The sequence below is a fragment of the Betta splendens genome, chromosome 12 (genome assembly GCF_900634795.4).
Source record: "Betta splendens chromosome 12, fBetSpl5.4, whole genome shotgun sequence".
NCBI lineage: Eukaryota > Metazoa > Chordata > Actinopteri > Anabantiformes > Osphronemidae > Betta > Betta splendens.
The window spans coordinates 5,063,962-5,086,822 of record NC_040892.2 but is presented as its reverse complement, the minus strand read 5'-3'; the positions used below and the strand labels follow the sequence as shown (position 1 = coordinate 5,086,822).

The 22,861-nt window shown below is 48.3% G+C and overlaps 3 protein-coding genes across 4 annotated transcripts; 2 read left to right on the top strand and 1 right to left on the bottom strand.

Annotated features, from left to right (window-relative positions):
• Positions 1 to 211: 211 nt before the first annotated feature.
• On the top strand, positions 212 to 9,911 carry nup155 (nucleoporin 155). Its single transcript, XM_029169376.3, has 34 exons — positions 212 to 367; positions 626 to 792; positions 1,079 to 1,216; positions 1,367 to 1,463; positions 1,565 to 1,635; positions 1,717 to 1,809; positions 1,981 to 2,244; positions 2,334 to 2,407; positions 2,523 to 2,614; positions 2,711 to 2,808; positions 2,896 to 3,063; positions 3,199 to 3,299; positions 3,451 to 3,621; positions 3,723 to 3,833; positions 3,946 to 4,040; positions 4,129 to 4,214; positions 4,314 to 4,455; positions 4,550 to 4,616; positions 4,705 to 4,820; positions 5,035 to 5,138; positions 5,276 to 5,409; positions 5,593 to 5,784; positions 5,984 to 6,122; positions 6,201 to 6,336; positions 6,413 to 6,566; positions 6,649 to 6,753; positions 6,906 to 7,060; positions 7,158 to 7,287; positions 7,375 to 7,488; positions 7,580 to 7,700; positions 7,792 to 7,902; positions 8,195 to 8,331; positions 8,422 to 8,528; positions 9,068 to 9,911. The coding sequence occupies exons 2-34, from the start codon at positions 651 to 653 to the stop codon at positions 9,204 to 9,206; spliced, it is 4,104 nt and encodes a 1,367-aa protein (XP_029025209.1). The 5' UTR covers positions 212 to 367; positions 626 to 650; the 3' UTR covers positions 9,207 to 9,911.
• Positions 9,912 to 9,993: 82 nt separating this feature from the next.
• On the bottom strand, positions 9,994 to 12,007 carry LOC114867064 (rhodopsin). The gene has a single exon (XM_029169379.3). It carries the CDS (start codon positions 11,703 to 11,705, stop codon positions 10,737 to 10,739), a length of 969 nt encoding a protein of 322 aa, XP_029025212.1. The 5' UTR covers positions 11,706 to 12,007; the 3' UTR covers positions 9,994 to 10,736.
• A 166-nt stretch (positions 12,008 to 12,173) lies between these two features.
• LOC114867062 (palmitoyltransferase ZDHHC8B-like) lies at positions 12,174 to 19,116 on the top strand. Of its 2 annotated transcripts, XM_029169378.3 has the most exons (10): positions 12,174 to 12,688; positions 15,721 to 15,842; positions 15,924 to 16,081; positions 16,353 to 16,525; positions 16,636 to 16,738; positions 16,820 to 16,911; positions 16,990 to 17,119; positions 17,214 to 17,316; positions 17,396 to 17,496; positions 17,581 to 19,116. In XM_029169378.3, exons 1-10 carry the CDS (start codon positions 12,585 to 12,587, stop codon positions 18,793 to 18,795), a joined length of 2,301 nt encoding a protein of 766 aa, XP_029025211.1. In that variant the 5' UTR covers positions 12,174 to 12,584; the 3' UTR covers positions 18,796 to 19,116. The 2 variants fall into 2 exon arrangements, with proteins under 2 accessions (XP_029025211.1, XP_029025210.1); XM_029169377.3 differs by lacking the exon at positions 12,174 to 12,688 and having other exon boundaries at positions 12,724 to 15,842.
• The last annotated feature ends 3,745 nt before the right edge of the window (positions 19,117 to 22,861 follow it).

The window sequence follows — 22,861 nt, the reverse complement described above, 5'->3', positions numbered from 1 at the left end:
ATCACTTTAGATTCATTTTGTGTTTGAATAATTTTAGTTACTTAGTGGCTTAGTTAAACTTATATTTAATTTTGTATTCGTATACATCTACTGTAGCCCCCACTGCATTTCTATAATGTAAATATAACACTCGGTTTATTGACCGATAGGGGGCAGCACAGCGCTTCACTTTTGTTCACTGTACAGAAATAAAATCAAGTGAAGAAGAGACTCACCGGAAAAAAAATCCTGTCGCTGTGTGCATGAGGTTGGCGGGCTGTTAGTTGTGTGCCTGTGTTTACTGTATTTGTTTGAAATTTCCTGCTTCGTCGCTGAGTACAATCATTTGCCACAAACTCCCCGTTTACTGCGGAGACATTTCAGTCGGGTAAAGCAACCAGTTCACTTTAAAAAACTTTATTTGACACTTAGTTAGCATGTAGCTTACATGCTACACAATAGTGTTGTAGTTTTAGCAGAATGCTAACTAATACAGCAATTGTGAATGAACATGCTAACATTAGCTGGTACTGAATTAACAATAAATGCATTATGACGTATCTCTCATTTATTTCCTTTTGACATCGCGACTTGCGTTGTTAATGCCGTTGACGTTTGCCACGGTTTGACCGGTTTCCCCGTGCAGACACCTTAGCCCTGGTAGCCTAGCCATGCCTGCCAGCGCTGGACCAAGCAGCCCCGCCGCTGCACTCGCCGAAGCGCTGGAAAACTCCGCCAGGCTGATTGACAAGCACCTGCAGGATGACCGCTGCTTCCCCGACCTGTCTGAGTTGCTCAGCGTGCCCTCACACAGTAAGGAATGGAGTGGAGGGTGGTGGATTCAAGAGTGTCTGATAGTTAACTGGTATTTGTTTACAGTAGTGATATAACACCATAAGGGATCCTATTGTTAAAATCCTTGTTACTGTCAAAGACTGTTGTATAGAAGGAATATGTAAGAAATTCGAGTAATGTTGCATTGTAGCCTAGTAAACTATTGTAGCATATTTTATTATTTTTTGTGTGCAAAGGAAAGTTATTATAATCATAATAGGTTTTGACTCAGATGAAGGTGTATAATTAGATTTGTTGTTTATAGATATGCCGTCCCTCTCCGGCGTGTCTGACATGGACTACCCCCTTCAGGGACCTGGACTATTAAGTGTGCCAAACCTCCCAGAACTCAGTGCAGTTCGCCGAGTCCCTCTGCCACCTGAACTGGTTGAGCAGTTCAGCCGTATCCTTTCATATCATCTAAGAATAAGTGATTGAACACTTTGACACCCAGAAGCAGTAATGACAGTCACCAATATGTATAATGGCCTGTGTTACATCATTGCTTTTTTGTTGCCCACAGAAGTTGAGTTTCAGCTTAACTGTTTTGTAGACATGCAATGTAACTGCATGATGGGAGTTTTTCCTGAGATTTGCCGAGCATGGTTAACTATTGACAATGACATCTTCATGTGGAATTATGAAGATGGGTGAGTATATATTTAATTATAATATATTATATAATATATTTATATATTAAGTGACAACATCTATAATTATTCTCAATATAATGATTGATGTTTCCATGCAGAGGGGATGTGGCCTACTTTGATGGCCTGATTGAAACCATTCTGGCAGTGGGCCTGGTAAAACCAAAACAAGGTATCTATAAACACTTGTTAAGTGGGATTTAACATAATGTCGTACTTAACTAAACCTAATTATTTGTGTTGTTCTCTTCAGGGATTTTACAGCCACACATTCACTACCTCTTAGTGTTGGCCACTTCTGTGGACGTAGTGATCCTTGGCCTGAGCTTCCCAAAGGGTCAGGCTGGTAAGTCTGTTTGACAACACTGTATCAATGACCTGCAGCTAACTTTTTTATTGTACATTTTTTAATGTAGCACTTAAACAAAGACACTAAACGAAACTATGTAAATTAATGAAAACGCATTATGTGAATCTTTTATCTCTGACTTATTGCTGCCTCTCTTTTCTTTCATAGGGTTGAATGACAGTATGTCTGGTGGGATGCAGCTGCTACCAGACCCCCTATTCTCAATCCCCACAGACAATACCTACATCCTGTCCATCACCTCCACAGACCTGGGCCGTATATTTATGGCTGGAAAGGATGGCTGCCTGTATGAGATAGCTTACCAGGCTGAGGCTGGCTGGCTAAGTCAGCGCTGCAGAAAAATCAACCATTCCAAAAGCTCTCTATCATTTCTCATCCCTTCTGTACTCCAGTTCTCCTTCTCAGAAGATGGTAAGGAAACAAACACATTTCTATGAGAATCAGTCTGCAATTTGAACAACAATTTTTGCGTAACCATTTCTTGTCTTTTTGCTTTATAGACCCCATTGTACAAATTGCTGTTGACAATTCTCGGAACACACTATTCACACGATCTGAGAAAGGGGTCCTGCAGGTATTACTTTGGATGGAAATCCTCATTTTTACTTTGTCAAGTTCTTTGTTGTTCACCAAGGAATTGTCCTGTGATTGTTGGTATGTTGTAAGAATTAGGATTTTGGTTTCTTCAGGTGTATGACCTGGGTGCTGATGGGCAGGGTATGAGTCGTGTTGCAACTATGTCACAAAGCTCCATTGTTGCAGCTGCTGGAAACATAGCAAGGTGTGCGTTTTTTTCACTTTTCTCAATATGATTTGCTTAGCAGGAAGTACAATTTGTTCTCATTTTCTTCACAAAACTCATCATCATTCATTACAGGACGATTGATCGCTCTGTCTTCAAACCAATTGTCCAGATATCTGTTATTGATAGATCTGAGTCCTCAGATTGTCATCTGCTAGCTGTTACTCATGCAGGTAAAGATTACCGTACAGTGAGCATAAATGTAAGACACTAGCATAGTTTTTCCATGTATGTCTAAACCTCATGTTGTCTGCTTTTAGGAGTGCGTCTCTACTTCAGTACCACACCCTTTACCCCTCCACAACAAAAGCACATGGCCGTTCGACCTAGCCTGTTAGCATTAATCCATGTGCGTCTGCCGCCAGGCTTTTCTGCATCCTCTACCTTGCAGAAACCTGCAAAAGTCCATAAGGCATTGCACAGCAAGGGTAAAAATACTTTGCCCCCTTTTCCTGCAGTTCATTATAAATAAAGAATGTTATTTAACTTTGAATATTATTTGTAGTCGACAGCACACAACTACATTTGTATCATCTTTTTTTGTCTTTGCTCACATCTTGTAGGAGTTCTGTTGATGGCAGCGTCTGAGACAGAGGATAGCGACATTCTTTGGTGTATTAATCATGACTCTTTTCCATTCAAGAAACCCTTAATGGAAACCCAGGTTGGCATATTACAAGTGCATTTTTTTTTAATCTACAGTTTACATGTATCTACTGTTGACCTTTTCAGAGCTGTTAAATTACTTTTTTCTCAGCCAACTGAATCTTATAGTGGTTAATAAGACTTGTGCATTTTGTTCTGTTACGTTACAGATGATGTCTAATGTAGACGGGCACTCTTGGGCTCTGTGTGCGCTCAATGAGCAGAGGCCAACCAAGGTTTTTAGTCTTCTTAACAAGGAACTTATTCCTATCACTGATTCACCGGTGGTGGTCCAGCAGCACAATATTCCTCCTCAGAAGTTTGTCCTTCTCTCTGCAAAGGTGACAAACGATTGTCCTGATTTAAAGCATATATTCAATGCTGTTGTTTTGTCATGTCTTGCTTATGCATATTGTGGTTATGGCTTCTTGCTGTCCTATAGGGGAGTCATATCTTTCAAAAACTACGTCCGGTAGACCAGCTACGTCATCTGCTGGTGAGCTGTGCTGGAGGAGAAAGTGAAGAAATAGAGCGCTTCTTCAAGCTACACAGGGTATTAAAGATCATATTATTGCCCAGTTACTGTGACTTTTGAACCTTTTGAATGATTACATGGTGCCTTGTAGCCTTCAAAAAAGCTCAAATGTAATGTGTTTTATGTACAGGAAGAGCAGGCATGTGCCACAGCACTGATCCTGGCTTCTTCTAGCGCTGCTTGTGACAGGGAGGTATCGCAATGGGCAACAAGAGCCTTCTTCAGGTGAACTGACACATTTTATACACACATGCAGGGACACCTTATCTCATCACACAGCGACTAAACTCAGTTTGTTGGTTCTTGTAATAAGATATGGAGGAGAAGCTCAGATGAGATTTCCTGCAGCCATGGCATCTCCCAGTACAGTTGGACCTGTGATTAGCTCCCCAGCACCAGGTAAGTAGTGAGAAAATCCTGCCCACAGTTCATTTACTTATTACATTTGATCTAAAGCTACTGACACACACTTGATATATTGCTGTAATTCTTTGTTAGGAATTGTTCCTCCAGCTTTGGCCACACCATTTACCCCCATGCATTCAGCTGCTGCCCCCATCACGCCCATGGCCACTGGCCCAGAGGTGATTTTCTCAGGGAAACACAACGGAATTTGCATCTACTTTGCTCGCATTCTTGGGTATGAAAATACTGGAATGAATAGTCATGTTGACACTCGAATAATTTTTTTGTGCGAGTGCGTTTGTGAGCCGTCTTTCCTAATGACCTTACAGTAATATTTGGGACGGGAGCCTTGCTGTTGAGAGAGCCATGACCAATGGAAGCCAGGCTGTTACTATTGTAAGTAGGATAAATACTTTGTACTGCATTTTTAAATAATTATCCTGGTTTCAGCTTGTGCTAACCTTTTTATCTGTTGTCCTCACAGCTGGAAAGCAGTGCGAGTTCATCTGATTTGGAGTCGGTCATTATGGAGCTCTCCGGTTTGAGGGAGTTTCTTGATAAAAACTCTCAGTTCAGTCCATCTTCTCTCGGTGCTGCAAGGTACCAGCTATTTTTTTTAATTACCATTTTGAGTTTAAATAGGTTGAATTAGTTCCCTTGAAACTGTTACACACCTTGACCAATCAAATCTCTAATTTTAAGCAGATTAAAAACGTATCACAGCTGAGATGAGTTTTATTTTTGGTATTCAATTTCAAAAAACCATGTGATATTCTTACTCAATCCTAACAAACGCTGTTTTGATTCTTGCTAGTTTTACATCCCCTGGCAACCTTCAGCAAAGGCTTCTGGGATTTATGCGTCCTGATGGATCCAACTCTCAGCAGGTCCAGCAGGAGCTCCAGAGGAAATATCACAGTGAGCGAAAAATGCAGCTCTTGCCTTTTCTTAAATATTATATATAAAGGTCCACGTCCCATATATAGTTGATAGAAATAACTCTGACTGGTGGTGAATTCTGCAACTCGTGTATTTGCTTTTCTACTCGTATCCAGCCAAGGCCCAGGTCTATGAGAAAGTGTCACTGCAGGGGATCCAGCAGTTAGTGCATCGCTCCTATCAGACTCTCGCCCTCTGGAAGCTTCTCTGTGATCATCAGTTCAGCCTCATTATGTCTGAGTTGCCTAAGGTAAATGGGTGCACCAACGCTGCACGAAGTTTGTTCATCACTGCAGTGTGTACTCATGCTTGTCTAAAAGAAATAACATTTGGTCTCAGCCAAAAACGCTTGTACAACAGTGTGACTGTTGATTGGAATCCTCACTGCTCACTACTCCTCACTCACTGCAATTGTCTTTTTCTGCTTTGGCAGGAATTTCAAGAGCAGATGAAGGGAGCCACTTTTAAGGATGTAGTGATCCGGGGCAAGGAGCTGTCTGGAGCACTCATCACAGCGCTCATTAATGTCTACATCAAAGATAATGCCCCCGTAGATGCCATCAGCAATCACCTGCGGGACATCTGTCCCCTGCTGTACAGCAGCGATGACAGTGTTTGTTCCAAGGTACACATGAACATATGGTCTGAACACTTTCATGTTTGGAGCAGATTTTTAAATTATTCTCAGTAGAATTATTGTAAAATGACCTTCAAAGTATTTCATATGGTAATGTCTTTCACAATTCTTAGTCTTTAGTGCAGCGGTCATTAACATATATCGATCTGTGTGCTAACATTTTATTTGTTTTTCATTTTGCAATCAGGCTAATGAGCTGCTGCAGAGCTCTAAGCAGATTCAGAGTAAAACCGACAAAGAGAGAACTCTGAGAGAGAGTATGCAGCTCTATCAACAGATCAGCCAACACACAGACCTGCCGCTTGTCTGCTCCCAGTACCGACAGGGTAGGGCCACACAAGGATTCCTTCCTCATTTTGTGTTTGTACAATTGGTATTTGACTAATGCTAATATTCTGTCTCAGTGCGTTTCTACGAGGGAGTCCTTGAGCTTTGCCTGACAGCAGCAGACAAAAAGGATCCACAGAGACTGGGTCCACACTTCTACAAGAATGGAGAGCCTGAGGAGGACAGAGTAGGACAACAGGCCTTTCAGGAAAGGTGAAGGTGACTCTCATCGATGGCTGTTTTTGCTTATTGTCACCCACATTTTACACTTGTTCTCTCTCCCCTCCAGACTGTCATGTTATAAGTGCATCACAGATACTATGCAGGAACTGGTAAACCAGAGTAAAGCCGCCCCTCAGTCTCCTAGTGTTCCCAAGCAACCTGGGCCACCCGTCATGACCTCTGACCCCAACATGCTCAGTAATGAGGAAGCGACAGCCCACGTGAGACTTTTGACGCTTGTTTCCCCCCCACTGGAGTGCACATGTTCAGCATTTCTGATGAAGCTCTGTCATTCCTTTGTAGTTTGAGCAGATGCTCGGTTTGGCCCAGAGGTCTCAGGATGAGCTGTTTCACATAGCTCTGTACAACTGGCTGATCCAGGCCGACCTCACTGACAAGCTGCTGGAGGTAATGTGTCTGCATGTGTAGTTTTCTGCTTATATTCTGCCTAAGGCCTACATTTTCAAATAAATAATTTTGCTAGTTTTGCTCCAGCACCGGAAATGTGTATTTTTTTCGTCTGTCGTTTTGATTTTCTCTTGTACCTGCTGGTGAAACAGGTGAATTCTCCATATCTGGAGGAACATTTGATGCATATGATCAACCAGGACCAGAGTAAGGTGCACAATATGGACCTGTTGTGGCGCTACTATGAGAAGAATCGCAACTTTGGCAAGGCAGCGCATGTGCTCGCCCGCCTTGCTGACATGCACAGGTTTGGATACACAACAACTCTTTATTCTGGTAGATTTCCCATCCCTATGTCAGTGTGGATAAAAAGAAAGCATTGTGTCTATTGTCTCCCCAAATAGCACTGAGATCTCTTTGAAGCAGCGTCTGGAGTACATTGCCCGGGCAATTCTGTCTGCTAAGAGTTCCTCCTGCATCTCCGCTCAGGCGTCTGATGGAGAGTTTCTACACGAGCTGGAAGAAAAGATGGAGGTATGTGCATGGTGGTTGTTGCAGCTAATAAGATGGCATGGTTCCTCAGATTTACACCCTCTGTTTTCCCTGTTGTTGTTTCTCTAGCTGGTGCGGATCCAAGTACAGATTCAGGAGACCCTGATCAGACAGTACTCCCATCATCCCTCAGTGAAAAATGTCATCTCTCAGTTGGACTCTGAGCTCATGGACATCACAAAGGTACCTGTAGCCTCAAGACAAAGATGACAGAAAACAGCTATATGTAATAATGAAAGATAAATGTGTCTGTAAACACTTCTCTCACCTGTAGCTCTATGGGGAGTTCGCTGATCATTACAGATTGTCTGAGTGCAAGCTGGCCATCATTCACTGTGCAGGACACTCCGATCCCATTCTGGTCCACTCACTGTGGCAGGAGATCATAGAGAAAGGCAAGCGTAAAATAAAGTCATTGCTTAAATGTGAACTGGACCTTTCCCTCACCTTCGTGGCCTATTGAAAAATTATTGTCTTGTCTTTCAGAACTTGGAGACAGCGTAGCCATGAGTCCCGCTGACAGAATGAGGTCTCTTAATTTGAAACTGGTATCGTTGGGAAAAATTTATGCTGGTACACCAAGATATTTTCCTCTCGGTAAGCATTTAAACTTTCTTATAATTTAGTTTTTTCCATCTCACTCTTCATGATTTAGTTACACTAATGTAATTTGACATCCCTTTTGCATAATTCGTCAGAAGGTCTCGCGAGTATAAGTCTGTAGGGTCATGCAGGTCCTCTGGGTGACAGTTTAATTACCCCCCCATTACAACAAGCGTGTTCAAACCTGTCGGCCATGCCGAGATAATGATTCATTTTAAATATTCCTATTTAATGCACAAACACATTGTCCTCAGTGATGAGGTTTCAGTATGTCCTGCTATTGTAGAGTTCCTGGTGAAGTTTCTGGAGCAGGAGGTGTGTCGACTCAACTGGGACGTGGGATTTGTCACCTCCACGATGCAGGAGATCGGTGTACAGCTGCCGCGTCTTCTGGAGGTCTATGACCAGCTTTTCAAAACCAGGGTACATGGTTTGCATTTTAAATTGTGTTATATTTGTCTCACATGATTGACGAATCACTTTTAATGGGCCCTGTTGCCTTTTCACCTGTAGGATCCTTGCTGGCAGCGCTTGAGGAAGCCTCTCCACCTGGTGGAGTGTATCCATGTGCTTCTCTCAGGATATGTTGATGATCCCAGCAGAGTACCCACCTACGACAGGTAATCACAGATAAGTGTGTCCATGAGCAACAAATGGACCTCCTCCCACCTCATGTTGCTCTCTTGGCTGTAATCAACGCAGACAACAACTATCCTTGTAGTTCTATTCATCTCATATAACATAATCTAACCAGTTTTAGACTTGCAGCTGAATGCGAATCTCTGGTGACAACAATTAAATTGTTGTTAGCCAAATTATAATTCTGATCCATTGTCACATTTGTGCTTTTTAAAAATTTGCAGCAAGACATGTTTTTGCTGTTTCTAGGCAACAAAACACATCTGTTGATCAGAGCTGTGCTGCCAAAACATTGGGGCTGTCAAAGGCACAGCAGACAAATGGAAACCTCTACTTAAACGCCAAATGCCACAGACGATTCATAAAACCAGATAAATTGTTTGTGATAAGGTCCTTATTTTGAGAGAATTTTCCACATCTCCCCTAATACATGTGTTCATTGATGCATTTGTTGGTTGTTTTTGTTCCTCCTGTCCTGGGTGTGGCGTGAGATGACGTGTTGGTCTTCTCTTCATTTCAGACGCAGATTCACCAACGTGTGCCTCGATAACATCTGTGGATACCTTGTGGAGCTCCAGTCTCTGAGTCCAAACGCTACCCTGCAGCAGACGATTGGCAACTTCAAGTCGCTGCAGGCAAAGCTGCAGAAGCTCCATTGACAGTAGTAAAACTATTCCTCATCAAGGTAATGTCGGGTTCACACTGCTGACCCTGAGCAGACAGCTGATTTTAAGTGGTTACATTATTAGTAAGCACAATATGATTGAGTAGAGTGCACCTGCTACTGGCACTAATATCTCTGCGTTACAGCTTGTCCTTGGGTTTAAGTTTTCTAATGAGAAAATTAAGAGACACATTTTATAAGTTATTTATGTATTTTGTGAAATTCGAAACAAAATGCAAGAATTTGTTTTGACTCTGCCCTGTGTGCAAACATCTATGGTGGATATAGATAGGTTACCAGTTTGTAAAAGCATTGAATCATATTTTACAGGTTGGGTTCCATAGAGAAGATGCACTTAACAAGAACTGATTTTGGTTAAAACACATCCAGCTACTTTTATATCAACGACATTACTTTGACTCTCCAAAAACAAACAGCTCCGTGTGAGTTGTTGTAATTATGTACATAACATGGCCATAATGTCGTCTCATCTGCCAAAGCTTATTCTCTCAACATTTACCTGCGTGTTATTTACAGTGAACATTTTGTCTGACGAATTTAACATTTTTGTGGCTAATGAGTGACTGTTTGTTGTGAATGTAGTACATTTTTAACACAGTGCAGTTTGCAGTGCTGCACTGCCAACGTTGACCTGCGTTAAGGAAATAAATTTATAAAATGTTTTTTATAAAGAAACAAATCAAGTTATTGCTTTTGTGCATAAACACCACACTGGTTAAACAATGACAACACAAAAAACGCTGAGTGTTAATATTGTGACACTGCAGAGGGTCCAGTAAATGCTTAATGTTTGCATAATTATCTTTAATTGAAAACACCTCGAGGTTTGTAGTCGTTGCCAACAGGGCAGTAATTGCTGAAGGTCTGTTTCTCTAATTAGATGTGCACTCTAGGAGACAATTATGTTGTAATTGTTAACCTCGGTGAAATTCAAATCATTATGCCTTCATACTTTGGTGATTTCTGTTAACTTTGCTATGAACCAGATTTCTTCCAGTGCCATTAACCAGCAAAACAAGAATTTATTAATTCTTCTTTACTATATTATAAGTTTATTGAATTATATAAATTGAACAGAGGAAAAACTCTCCCGGGGTAAGTCACAACAGTAGATGGTATGTACTGTGCTGATTGTTTTCAGCAGTTTGAGATTATTTTACATAAGAGGCTGTAAATCCAGCTCACAGGTAAAACACTTCTGCTACTGTACTTTTGTATCAAAACTCACTATTTTTTATTATCAAACTGTTTTAGCTTATGGATCAATAATTTTAAATTTCTACTAAAAATGTTATTAAAGACCTCATCTCATAGTGGAGAAAAATAAACCTGTTCTATTTAAACAAAATGATCCTTCTAACAATAAGAGATATAGGTTCTGTTAAATTAAAATGTTAGAGGTGAGAGTTAACTTTTTGCTGAGGGAGCAGAATCATCATTAGTATCTAGCAAGTCCAATGTACTAGTCGTACCCAGAGCGAACAGTGGGCGTGATGGTGTATTTCTAGCATCTACATGGGCAGGACAGCTTCTTCACTCCATGCAGAAATATGTAGGGGATGATGGAGGTGTAGGAAGCTGCGACGTAGCTGGCCACCTCCACCACTGTTGACGAGGTGTGGACGTTGCTGCTGATGCGCAGGAGCAGGTGCGTCATCCAGCAGACCAGGAACACGCCGGCCACAGCCACCACGCTCTTGGCCGCCCGCACCTGCGAGCCGGGCCCGGGTCCGGCTGACGTCTGGCCGGGCTTCGGTTCTGTGTCTGTGGCCACGTTGAGGGCCGGGCAGTGGCCTGACTGCCCTCTGTTTGGGCCCTTCTTCTGCTTCGTTGGGTCACACTGGTGACCCCGGATGCGCCGCTGGTGTCGAAGCAGCGTGACGACGATCTGGGAACTGGCAACCACGATCCCGGCGACGGGGATCACGTTGGCGAGCGTCAGGTAAAAAATCTCATAGGTCTTCATGGCAAGAGCATCGGGAAATAGCTTCACACATTCATAGCTCCCGTTTGCCACCAGCACCGTGACGAAGAAGCAGTGTGGGATGCCGAAGACCCCGGCCACTGCCCAGCTCCCGGCCAGCAGCCAGCCGACCAGGCGCAGGCTGTCGAGCAGCACCGGCGCCCCCCCGCTCCTCAGGGAGCCCACCAGCTTCCGGTGCCAGTAGATGCTGATGAAGAAGGTCGTGTAGATGCTGCTGGTTTCAGACAGGTCGGCGAAGAAGTAAAACAGGCCGCAGTAGGTTTCTCCCAGGATCCACTGCTGAGCGAAGTCCGCTATGGTGTCGGGCAGGTCCACCAGCAGGTTGGTGAGGAGGTTGGAGACGGCCAAGTTGATGAACAGCACCTCGCTGGTGTGGATTCCAGCTTTAAGCCTGGGGAGGGAGCGAATGGCCAGCAGGTTGTTCCCCATGATCCCCGCCAGGCACATACACGCTCTGATGAGGGATTCAATCATGGATACGGCATCCATCGTTCTGCTCTCTCACCTTTCTCCGCCCGACTGTAACCTGGGATGCTTCGGTGTTTTGACATTTAAAGTGAGAAGCCCGACCCAGTCACAACCAGCCTCCTGTCATTTGACCTCCTCTGCCTTCGCCATTTACTCCCCACTGAGATGAAGGTGATTATTTCCTCGTGAGGGGCGCTTTTCAGGTAGCATCTTGAAGGTGTTTGTCTTTAAAATCCCTGAAGAGACACAGCTGATGAATAAACACACCCGTGGCAGAATTTAACAATCTATCAGATTTAGCATAATTATTTCAGCACTGCCGTCACTAAATGTGATTTCCCTTTTGAATCCTGCATAAACCAGACTTGTAATTTAGTTCCTCTGACTTTTATTATGTTATGGACTTTTTTCAGTTTGTTAGTACAAGGCTATGTTGGTTAAGTAAAGTCAAAATGAGGAGGATTTTCCACAATCTGGCAACCCAGAAGTAGCTCATTATTAGGCGTCTTCATTCATTTGGTGAGATTTCCATAGTCAACTATTAGATTAAATGAGCGCTCAGACACGTGTGGTTGGTGGTAGTAACCCGTTAGTGTTGGTTTTCTCATGGAGGATAATCCGTTCGCCGGATCACAGCAGGGGGCTCCGTCAGCGTAGCCGCTCCCCGCGTCACGGGCGAGTCAAAGCTCCACCTTTAGGACGATCCGGAGGCGGCATCTGCGCGGCGAGACGCGACGCGACGCGACGCGGCGCGGACCGAGCCGGACTGCGGGCTTCGTTTCCATGATGCCTGCGCTGCTTGACTTCCGGCCACAGATGCTTCGCGACCGAGCCGAACGCGGATTCGCGGAGTTTGCTGCCGTCGCGCTGGTATGAGACGCTGGTGAGTTCGGCGACAGGATGCCCGCCGGCGGCGCCGACGCGCTGAGACCCAGCGCCTTCATCCCGGTGTGCACGGCGGTCTGCCTCCTGGTCGGATCCTCCTCCCTGTTCTTCGTCTTCACGTAAGTGCCACAAAGTTGACGAGTCCCGTGTGTTTCATTTAAATCTGTACCTCCTCAAACAAGCTGCGATTTACCACTAAATTGTCAGTGAACTTAGTGTAGATTTTTTTATTGTTTGCTTATTTCCTCATTATTATTATTATTATGAAAGGTTTGTAATAACATGCGCCTTTACGTTTCCTTCACTGAGCTGAGTCTCAGGCCACTAACATCTGACCCGCTTGGCCCGGTTTGGGGAATCGGCCACCCACACGTGTCCAGTGTGTCATTTTGACCCACATGTGTCATAAATTTAGCTGCAGGAAATCACCTTGGTTTGGGTTTTGTTTGACTGGGATGTTGGGACGCCGTTGACCTATTTGCGAGCAGTGCAAGACAGGAGGAAGGTTTTAAAATCTACTCACGCCGACACTCGCGTGCGAATGATAATGTATGAAAAAAAAGCCCTTAATACCTTGAAGATTGAATGTAAATGGTGAGTGTAGGCCTAGATTAGGAAGAATTCACTGCTCTGAATCCACGCTCCCACATCACTGACACCTCCACTCCTCCGTCCCTGACCTCTGCAGTCGTAGCTGTCCTAGTTTCCCCCGTGCGCTCCAGACGCACACCGTTTCCACTGGAATCTGACACCAGATTGGGAGTATGGGATTATCCATGATGCCATTTGATCCCCCCCATCTGGGAATAATGGAGTGTGGGGATGTTCGAGTTTTACGAGGAGATGATTCTTACTCAAACTGCTCTGGCACCGCTTTGAATTCAGAGGCGCTTTAAATAATTTTTGGGTGTCTCCCACGTGTGCAACGCAGAAATAAATCCCACTCAGACTCATGCGGGACCGGTATGAACTGGTAAGAAGGTGGAGAAACCTCAGCGATCTCCCTCTGCACTGCACAGACGCAAATCAATGAGCCGCTGACGAGGTAGAATTGAAAGGGATGCGTCGATGGGGCTTCGGTGCTAAACCAGAGACCAAGTGATGAATGTGCATCTGTTAAAGTGGCTGAATTCAGGCTGAAATGACCTTATAACCTCAGACAGGCCTCCAACGGACCTCAACTAGAGCACACTGATGCTAAAATGGTTCAAAACGGCACACTCTTGCTAAACAGCGTATTTGACAGGAAGTGAGTGTCCCGTCAGGTGCCAGTGATTATCACTACATGAGCAATAACTAGTTGTGTGGCTGCCAAGGCAGCAGCTGCAGCGGCGACTCCCTTCCTGCACAAAGGAGATGGACAGGAGCCCAGAGGACGTCGCTGGTCGTCTGACATAACATCAGTCTGACCTTTGACCTGGTTACAGTCAATGAGAATAAACACTCACCCTGCATTCATTTCATGCTGGGGTTCTTTTTGTCATTCAGTTTGACTGGCATCTCGTGCAGACTCCAGGATTCGTGCATGCATTCGGTTGACGGACCCGTGGAGCTGCAGGGGCTCTTTTGTCCTCTCTCGCTCAATTTAAAAAAAATAAAAATGAAAAAAAAAATTCAGCAGGCACTGGTTTCCTGCTTTTGTTCCATTTGACCGTGAACCGCCGCTCGGATTCGCGCTTTAAGGTTTGGTGCATTGTTAAACTTCACCCACGCCCAACAAAGAGCGCAGACCAAGAAAAATGTCCCCAGATAATAAAGTTATGTGTCTTATCCGCTCGGTAAACTGAAAGTTCACAGTGCGAACGTGCAGCTGGCATTTTCCAACCAGTCTCCTTATTCTGGAAACAGCAAGTTCACGAGTCATAGATTTAAAAGGAGCAGTGGTTGAAGAGTGAATAAGGTTGCGTTGGAAGAAACGGCCTGTAACTGATCCCAGGTCAGCGGGCGTCACAGCATCGGAGCAGGACGTCAGCTCGCCTGGTGTCTGCTGTGCCACTGACCCACTGTGGGGATGAGGACAGTGTGCAGATTGCAGAGCAGCTTAATGTGTGGTTTAATACCGCTCCGCCCGGCTATTTCATTAGACGGGGCTTGTCCTGCCGCCGCCGCGCCGTAATGAACTGCCTGTCCCCGCGGAGGCTCGCCGGGCGCGCGGCGTCCGTCCATCTGTCCGCCCGGCCTCAACGAACAATGAGCGCGGGGGCCGCGGGCCGGCTGTGCGCTCGCAATCTAATAGAGGAGCCCACAATGCACAGGAGCGGCCCGCGGCGCTTGGTAATCCAGAGTTCATAATCCAGATTACGGCGTTTGCAGCTGGCGTGGCATCAGCAGGCGTCCCTCGTGGGGGGAGGCCCCTCCCCCACCGGCCGAACGGCAGCTGGAGGGTGTTGGAGCGGGACCTGCCCCGCGATGACCAGTTATTGCTCTCAGCGCCATAATTCAGATGGAGCCTCTGATCCAACTTTGTGTAATTACCGATTTATACTTGTGGCATTTGTTCTGGAATTCCTATTTAACAAAGAAAAAACAAAATCGACGGGTTCGATGCCCAGGACAGGAACTTCCCGTAGCGGCTGCAGGGTATGTAGGTTAAACGTGGCGTTCAATCAAACACTGTCTGTATAATCCAGTGAATCTTTTTCTCCGCGTCCACCGCTGTAACCTGATTACACCATAATCTCACGCAGTGGCGGAACAATCGTACTCGCGTTCCGTATAATTCGGCCGGCGCACGCATCCCGATGGGGGAAAGGGGGGCGTGAGGGTCCGAGGCGGCGTTTCAGACAATGATGATGAAAGCGAGGGTTCCAGTGGTTCCAGTGCAGCCTATGCGTCCTCCCACCTCCACAAGGTGCAGAAACATCCTGCCTGGGATTTAATCCCTTGTTGTGGGCACTGGTGAACAAACACTAATACACGCTGATCTCTCACTGTAAACAATTACTTTGGGGATCTGCTGGTCCCATCGCAATAAATGGGATGAAGATTATCCCGTAAAGTCTTTGTTGTAGCCCAGGTTCATGTTAACCTCCACCTCTCAGGGACGGATACCTGTTGGCTTCAGAAACGATCAAATCCTCGATTTGTGCTTTGAATCTTCTATTTGTGCGCGTGTGTGCGTGTGTGTGTGCGTGCGTGCGTGCGTGCGCAGATGCCCGTGGCTGGCGGTGACCGTCGGCCCCGCCGTGCCGCCGTGCAGCGCCGTCCTCTTCCTCTTCGTGCTGGCCAACTTCACCATGGCGACCTTCATGGACGCCGGCGTGCTCCCCGTGGGTCAGTAATCGGAGGCGGGGCCCTCGTCTAGGTTCATTTCCCGGGGAGTTGCCCTTCTGACGCGTCTCGTCCTGTTTCCAGCCGCCGACGACGAGGACAAGGACGACGAGTTCCGCGCGCCGCTGTACCGGACCGTGGACGTGGGCGGCGTCCAGGTGCGCATGAAGTGGTGCTCGTCCTGCCACTTCTACAGGCCGCCGCGCTGCTCCCACTGCAGCGTGTGCGACCACTGCGTGGAGGTGGGTGTGACGTCACCGTGGGGTTGTGAGCTTCTAGCCTTAGTGACCGCGGGGAAGGTCGGTAAAAAGGGGGATCTCTGCAGTGGACGACACAGAGCGCCTTCTCATTAATCAGCTTAATCATTTTCTCAGATCCGTTGTCGGTAGAAATGCAATTTATAAAAGCTGCATTAATAGAGAAAGTACAGCCGCGCAATGGGCTGCTGAATATTTATGGGGCATTATTTGATTGATGTCGTCGGCCCCGGTTAATCAGATTTTCCCCTTCAAGGACTTTGACCACCACTGTCCGTGGGTCAACAACTGCATCGGGAGGCGCAACTACCGCTACTTCTTCCTGTTCCTGCTCTCGCTGACGTTCCACATGATCGGCGTCTTCAGCTTCGGCCTCGTGTACGTCCTGCACCACATGGATGAATTATGGCGGCTGCACTGCACCGTCACGTATCCTCGCGCTGGCTCCGCCTCCTGCGTGTGTGTGTGTGTGTGTGTGGGGGGGGGGGTTTGTTTACCTACTGGCTTCCATCAAGCAGATTCCTTAGTAGATCCTCCAGTTTGGTGGTGATCAGCGTGTCGGGGCTGTTCCTCATCCCGGTCCTGGGTCTCACCGGGTTCCACCTGTACTTGGTGTCCAGAGGGCGCACGACCAATGAGCAGGCGAGTTGCACTTCTAAATGGAACGCGGCCACCGAGAGCAGTCAAAGCCTGCTTTCATTCACTCCCGCGTCATTCCAACAGGTAACGGGGAAGTTCCAGGGCGGCGTGAACCCGTTCACACGAGGCTGCTGCAACAACCTGGAGTATCTGGTCTGCAGCCCCATCTCTCCGAGGTAGCGGCCGCCTTCACTGTTGGCAGGTCAGAAACCCGCGCTGCTCATGGGCTCACTGCCCCGCTGTCTGTGACGCAGGTACACGGCGAGACCGCGCGGGAGGGCGGTGGTCCACATCCAGCCGCCGTTCCTGAGGCCGGCGCTGGACGGACAGACGCCGGCGAAGGTCAGGGGCAACGGCCTGCAGAGACAGGACTTTCAAAATAAAGTACGCACCAAGAAAATAAAATTTACATTCAAACACACTTCCACGTTTGGCAAATTATTCGATCTTTGTTGTTTCTCTGTTTTTTTTCTTCCAGAAAAACTCAGTGGAGCTGTCGGACATGAAGCAAACAAAAACCCCACCGCCCCTCCCACCGAAGCCAGAACACAGTCTCCTGAGAAGCCTGGCTGCTGTAGATGGTACTATCAACACACTGCTTGTTTGTGTCACTGCATTTGACATTTCTGTCGCCTGATGCAGGATTTTTCTCATTTCCAGAGAGGAAGACCATAATTCCGGTGTCTATTCCCACCGTGCCACAGCTGCGGCCGGTCCTGGAGGCCATATCCCGAGGCTCGTCACCCATTCCCCCGGAGCAGGTGCTAACATTAAACCCAATGTCCTTCAGTTAGTCCTGGTTTCCTGCAAGCTCTCTGGTTCACATGTTTCAATCTGTCGTTCAGTTGCTGAAGACGACGGAGCAGCCGGGGAGCAGCAAAGGTCCAGACTCCAGAGAAAGTCCGGTCCGAGTCAACCAGCAGCCCGTCCCGGCTCCGCCTCCGAGCGGCGCCGCGTCCGGCTCGCTGCAGCTCAACTCCCTCGCGCTCGCCTCGCGCTCCCTCACGCTCAAACACGGCGGCCGCAAGTCCCACTTGGCGGCCGCGTACGCTGACGCTCTGGGGTCCAACCCCCCGACGGCGGCGCCGCCCTCCAGCCTGCTGGCCAATCACAGCGGCAGCAGCCTCTCCTACGACAGCCTCATGCATCCCCATGCGGACCCTCCGTTCATGTCGCACCGGGGGGTGCCGCCGGTGGGCTACCACTCCCACTACGTGTCCCTGGGCACGGATGGGACCGTGGGGCAGCGCCCCCCCCCTCACAGCTACAGTCCGGTCTTTATGGGCGTCGCCAGGCGGTCTCCTCAGCCCCGAGAGACCTCACCCTCCCTGCAGAGCCTCACCGCCAGAGGCCCCTCGCCTTCCTTCCAGGGTTTCATTCAAAGAGACCAGTCTCCCACCTTTCAAGGGCTGCTGTCGAGGGACCTCGCGTCTCAAAGCGGCGCCGTGCGAGATCTCGGACCCCAGGGCGCGACCCCTCAGAAGTCCGCCGCCGGACGCTATGACAGCCTTTCGAAGACCATCATGGCGTCGATCCACGAGCGGCGGGAGTTGGAGGAGCGGGACCGGATGCTGCGGCTCCAAGCCAGATCCCAGGCCCTCTACGGGCCCGATTTCGGGATTTACGACATCCCCAGCCGGCGGAGCCTGCCGCCGGACAGCGCCCGGCCCCCGGGGTCCCGCGGGCCGACTCCGCCGGCGTACGGCTCCAGGGAGTTCCTCATGAGCACGGGCGTCCTGGGCTACGGCCTGAGGACCTCGCCTCTGTCCAGCTCCTCCACGTCGTCGCTGACCCGCGGGCCCAAAGCCGCCGCCGCCCCCCTGCTGAGCGGCAGCCTGCAGGGCAAGGCCCGGTCCTCCTCCCCGGCCTACGGCCCCGCTGACAGACAGGCGCAGGCCCTCCCCCTCCCCCCCTCCACCGCCACCGCCACCCTGCCTCGCATGCCTTCCTCCTCCTCCCCCTCCGCTCCCTCCTACGCCTCCTACGCCACGGCCAAGCGAGGCTCGCTCCCACACTCCTCTGAAGGGAAGGACCCGGTGGCGCTAGGAGGCCTGAAATAAAAATAAATGGAAGAAATAGGAGAACTCAACAGAATCAACATGTTGCTGAGGGTGTGAATGAATCATCTATGCAGCGTTAGTCTCAGTCGCCACAACTCCACAGTACTTTGTAAATAAAGGGCCGTTTGGGGCTTCCCTGAGTGGAGAATCTGAAACGCGTTAATCCTCAGGACACCGACCAAGAACTACGTCAAATTCAGATTATTACCTGTTTCTATGTGTTTTGATATCATCATCCAACTTGTCTCCCGCTGCAAAAACCCCCCAGTTTGAAAAACTTTTGTAGTTGTTTATATGAATAAACTTATTTTGCCATTTTAACTCTGTTTTCATGTTGTTTTCCAGTCTGTCGCTCCGTGGAGTCCGCGGCTTCGTTCCGACTGCAGGGAGGTGATGAACGGGCCCTGCAGCCAGTGTGTGTGCGTGTGCGCGTGTGCGTGTGCGTGTGCGTGGCTCCCTCTAGTGAACGGCTTCAGTTGGTGGCGGAGCGTTTAGCGACGCAGCCCGACTTCAAGTAGTGGAAAGACGCCGTAGGAGTGTGTGTGTGTGTGTGTGTGTGTGTGTGGCTATATACAATCAGCTCCGTCACTACAGAGATGAAGCGACACAATAATATTAAACGTCCCGCGGCGCCCGGAGCTGTGATGGACAATCACACCCTGGTCTTTAGGCTCCCGTTAAACGTGACTCGGCCGCTGACGGGGAATTTCGAGCTCGGCTGAGCGGCCGCGTGGTGGATGCGGCGGGATGCGACGCAGACCCGACAAGAACACGGGACGCGGAGCGTGAACGGAAGCAACAAGTGCGAAGCAAACGGGGTTGTTTTCAGTCCTCGGGGCTGTTTTTCCTTTTGCTTTTCACACTGAATTACGGTAATTGCCCGTATTCTGTTGGATCGCGCAAACAAGCGTCGCGTTTTATGATCGCTGCCACGTTTAAACGCACCTGTCGCCTGCGTTTCAATCACGCACCTGCCACTGTCATTCCCCTGGACGCTGCCTGCGATCCGCCACGAGGTCGAGCTCCCGAACTCGGAACACAATTAGTGTTCGCGTGCATGAAACCGAGTCGGTTCAGCGTTCGCACCCACGGTCTGGGTTCGCCCTGCACGGGACCGAGCCGGAACCCCGTGCACGTGGGGGTTTTGTCTGCGTGGCCTCCTCTCTGTTGCTTCCATGCTGTCTCATAGGATCTTCCTCTTCCTCATCGTCGTCTTTGTAGCCGGCGGTCGGATGAAGTGTGTGCAGGCTGCAGCGTCTGTTTACGATGCATCCTCATACGAACACGTCCGAGACCAGACACGCGTTCTGGTGCTCTTCACCGAGTCTCATCGCAAGCTGCATCACAAGTGACAGGTTAGAAGTCGCTCATCTCTTTTTATCACAAACCAGCACACAATTCAATCATAGGCAGTGTTTCCTGCGGCACACACACACACACACACACACACACACACACCGTTCTGCGTTGCCATGGTTCTTCTTACCTCTCTCTATTATTTAAAACGTGGGAACGCGGAGCAAACCACGGTGAGGCTTTATCTGAGGATATGATCCCACCGTAACCTCTCGACACGAGCTGATTTCATTCTAATCACCTCCTGATTCACCTGAATCGTTAATGATGCTTCTTCAGATGCTGCAGACTGACCTACATTTGTGCGTCTCTCTCTCTCTCTCTCTCTCTCTCAGTGGGTGCATCTCTCTCAGTCTCTTTCTCCCACCTCATTGATATGCCTGATCATCAGAGGCGTCGCTGAACTGGCTGATTGTCATTTTCAGCTGCGGTGCCACTGATGCCTTTCATTTCCTCTCCGTCGCCGTGATTAAGCACTCGCTGCCGCGACACTTGACAAGCAGGAGTTGGATTAATCGCGGCTCTGACGCCTTTTATAATATTTACATTATGTATCAAAGCGCCTCTGCGGGACGCGTGGCGCTGCATCAGAAGTTGTTATCCGTGGAGGTGGTCCTGTCCGGCGTCTCCCTGCGGTGCCTCTCGCTCACAGAGGGGGGGGGGGCGGCAGCACGTGCACATGCCAGGTGTTGCTTTGTCATTTATAGTCCGAGGGCCTAAAAAAACACCAACACCAATTTCCGGGTTCATGTTCTGCAAACGGCGCGGTTTGTCTCGACTCGAATGAAACATCCCCATTCGAAGGCTCGAATATGAAAATGGAACGTGACCTTTCTCCCCTGCAGCGCATTCGGTGGCCTTTGCCCGTATTTCCATACGCGCCGTCTGTGGCGGCGCCAGCCCGAACACACAAGCAGCATTCAACGCGCCGCTGGCACCGATTTGCTGTGTTTTTTTTTTTTTTTGTTGTTTGTTTTTTGTGAACTCCTCATAGACGTCAAGTCTCCGTGTTAAATCGAATTAGCCTCCGCTGCACAAGCCAGAGCCTGGACGGAGCAGAGGTGGGCGGCGCGCGGTGTAATTAGGACAGAAAGCTGCACCGGCTGCGCCCGTGCGTGGACGCGTCCACGGGCGGGGACGTGGGATGCCCCGCTGAGCCGCACGGCCTGCGTGGGCACCGCGCCGCATTTAGTTTAACGTCCCTCTCCGTGGGCGTTCGTCAGCAGACGCGGCGTATCGAGCCGCGGCGCGCACCCCCCGCGCGCCCCCGCGCGTGCGGATAATGGGCAGCGGTAATTAGATGCGTGTCTGTCACATTTACTACCAGTTACTGTGGCGACGGCGGAAAGCACCGACGTCCAAACGTGTCCAAGGAGAGCGCCAGAGGAGCAATAAATCAGCGGCTGCGGCAAAGCAACGGGATGAACGCAGTGTGTCCGCTGTAATAGTTATGAGGCTGGACAGCAGAGAAAAATGAAGTCCTCGCGGCTGGAGTTGGAGCGTTTTCAGCTACTGAACGCAGCAAAGGCGTGTTGTCTCATTAGTAAGCAGACAGTAAACACAGGTGACAGCTGTGAAGTTTAGAGATAGTGATGACACTCAAACGTCCCCGAGGCAGGACGCGAAAGACAAACGAACCCGGAATTCATAGTGCGCGTCTGCGGCTGGAAGAACAATGTGAGGAAAAGCTACGGTTCCGTCACAAGTGAGCGGGAATCAAATGGATGAATCGTTCTTTTACGGAGGCCCTGTCTCATCCAGCGACTTGACGGAGATCCCAGCTGTGCGTATGTCTGCATTTAAATTCTGGTAGTGAGTCAAATCAAATCAAATAAAAAAGTACTGGACCTTCAGAACTTAGGAGCTGCGACCCCCGCGGTCGTTAAGACGCACGAACGCTTCGGCGGCGGAGAATGTCATGTGAGTCACAGTTCTGTTTGTCAGTAACGAAACGAAAAGGGGCATTTGATGTCTGACAAATCATCCAACCCCCCCCTCGAACTTCATGTTATTCAGTGAAGAACATTTCTGTTGGTGGAGAAACACGTTCTTCTCCAAACGTTCCCTAAAGTTGGTATCAATACTGCAATAGATCCTCCGATTCATCCACAGACTCAAAAATAATCTTGTCGAGCATAAACAGTGCAACGACCATGTTTAATCCTGTAGTGCTTTGTAGAAAAGGACACAGAATATTCAAGGTATTTGACTTAAAAATCAGATAATATTTGAAAGACTGATTAAAGCAGAGACCGTGGTAATTGCCACTTATGTATAGAAGCATATTTCATTAGTGTGAGCACATTTTGTACTCATTACACTCACTTGAACAGAGTGACTGCTTAGCAGTGCAGCGTGGTAGAATAGACTAAATAAATTAAAACATGAGTCAGACGAATTAATAAATGTTAAATCAACAAAACACATTCAAGGACAGGTGCAAAGAATGTGATGCAAAGTGAACGCTACGAATCCTGCAGCCTCAAGGGTTTAGAAGGGTTTTGACCTTGTCATTATTATTACGACCGCTAGGGGGCGACAACGTCAGGCATCGTGCAAACCTACATGTAGTGACTTTAAAATAAGGAATTGTGGACTTAATCTACTTAGTGCTGAATAAATCCTTTTGCAAAATGCCAGGTAACGTTCTGGAAGTCAAAGTGCTACACGCTGCCTCCTATCAAGACCTCCTCCGTCTTTCTGCCTTGCA

Coding starts and splice junctions, on each gene's coding strand:
- nup155 (XM_029169376.3), top strand. CDS start 651: ATGCCTGCCAGCGCTGGACCAAGCAGCCCCGCCGCTGCACTCGCCGAA. Junction 3,300..3,450: donor AACCCTTAATGGAAACCCAG/GTTGGCATATTA, acceptor GTTACGTTACAG/ATGATGTCTAATGTAGACGG. Junction 4,041..4,128: donor GCAACAAGAGCCTTCTTCAG/GTGAACTGACAC, acceptor TCTTGTAATAAG/ATATGGAGGAGAAGCTCAGA.
- LOC114867064 (XM_029169379.3), bottom strand. CDS start 11,705: ATGGATGCCGTATCCATGATTGAATCCCTCATCAGAGCGTGTATGTGC.
- LOC114867062 (XM_029169377.3), top strand. CDS start 15,590: ATGTTAACCTCCACCTCTCAGGGACGGATACCTGTTGGCTTCAGAAAC. Junction 15,843..15,923: donor CGCCGGCGTGCTCCCCGTGG/GTCAGTAATCGG, acceptor TCCTGTTTCCAG/CCGCCGACGACGAGGACAAG. Junction 16,739..16,819: donor GGCGCACGACCAATGAGCAG/GCGAGTTGCACT, acceptor TCATTCCAACAG/GTAACGGGGAAGTTCCAGGG.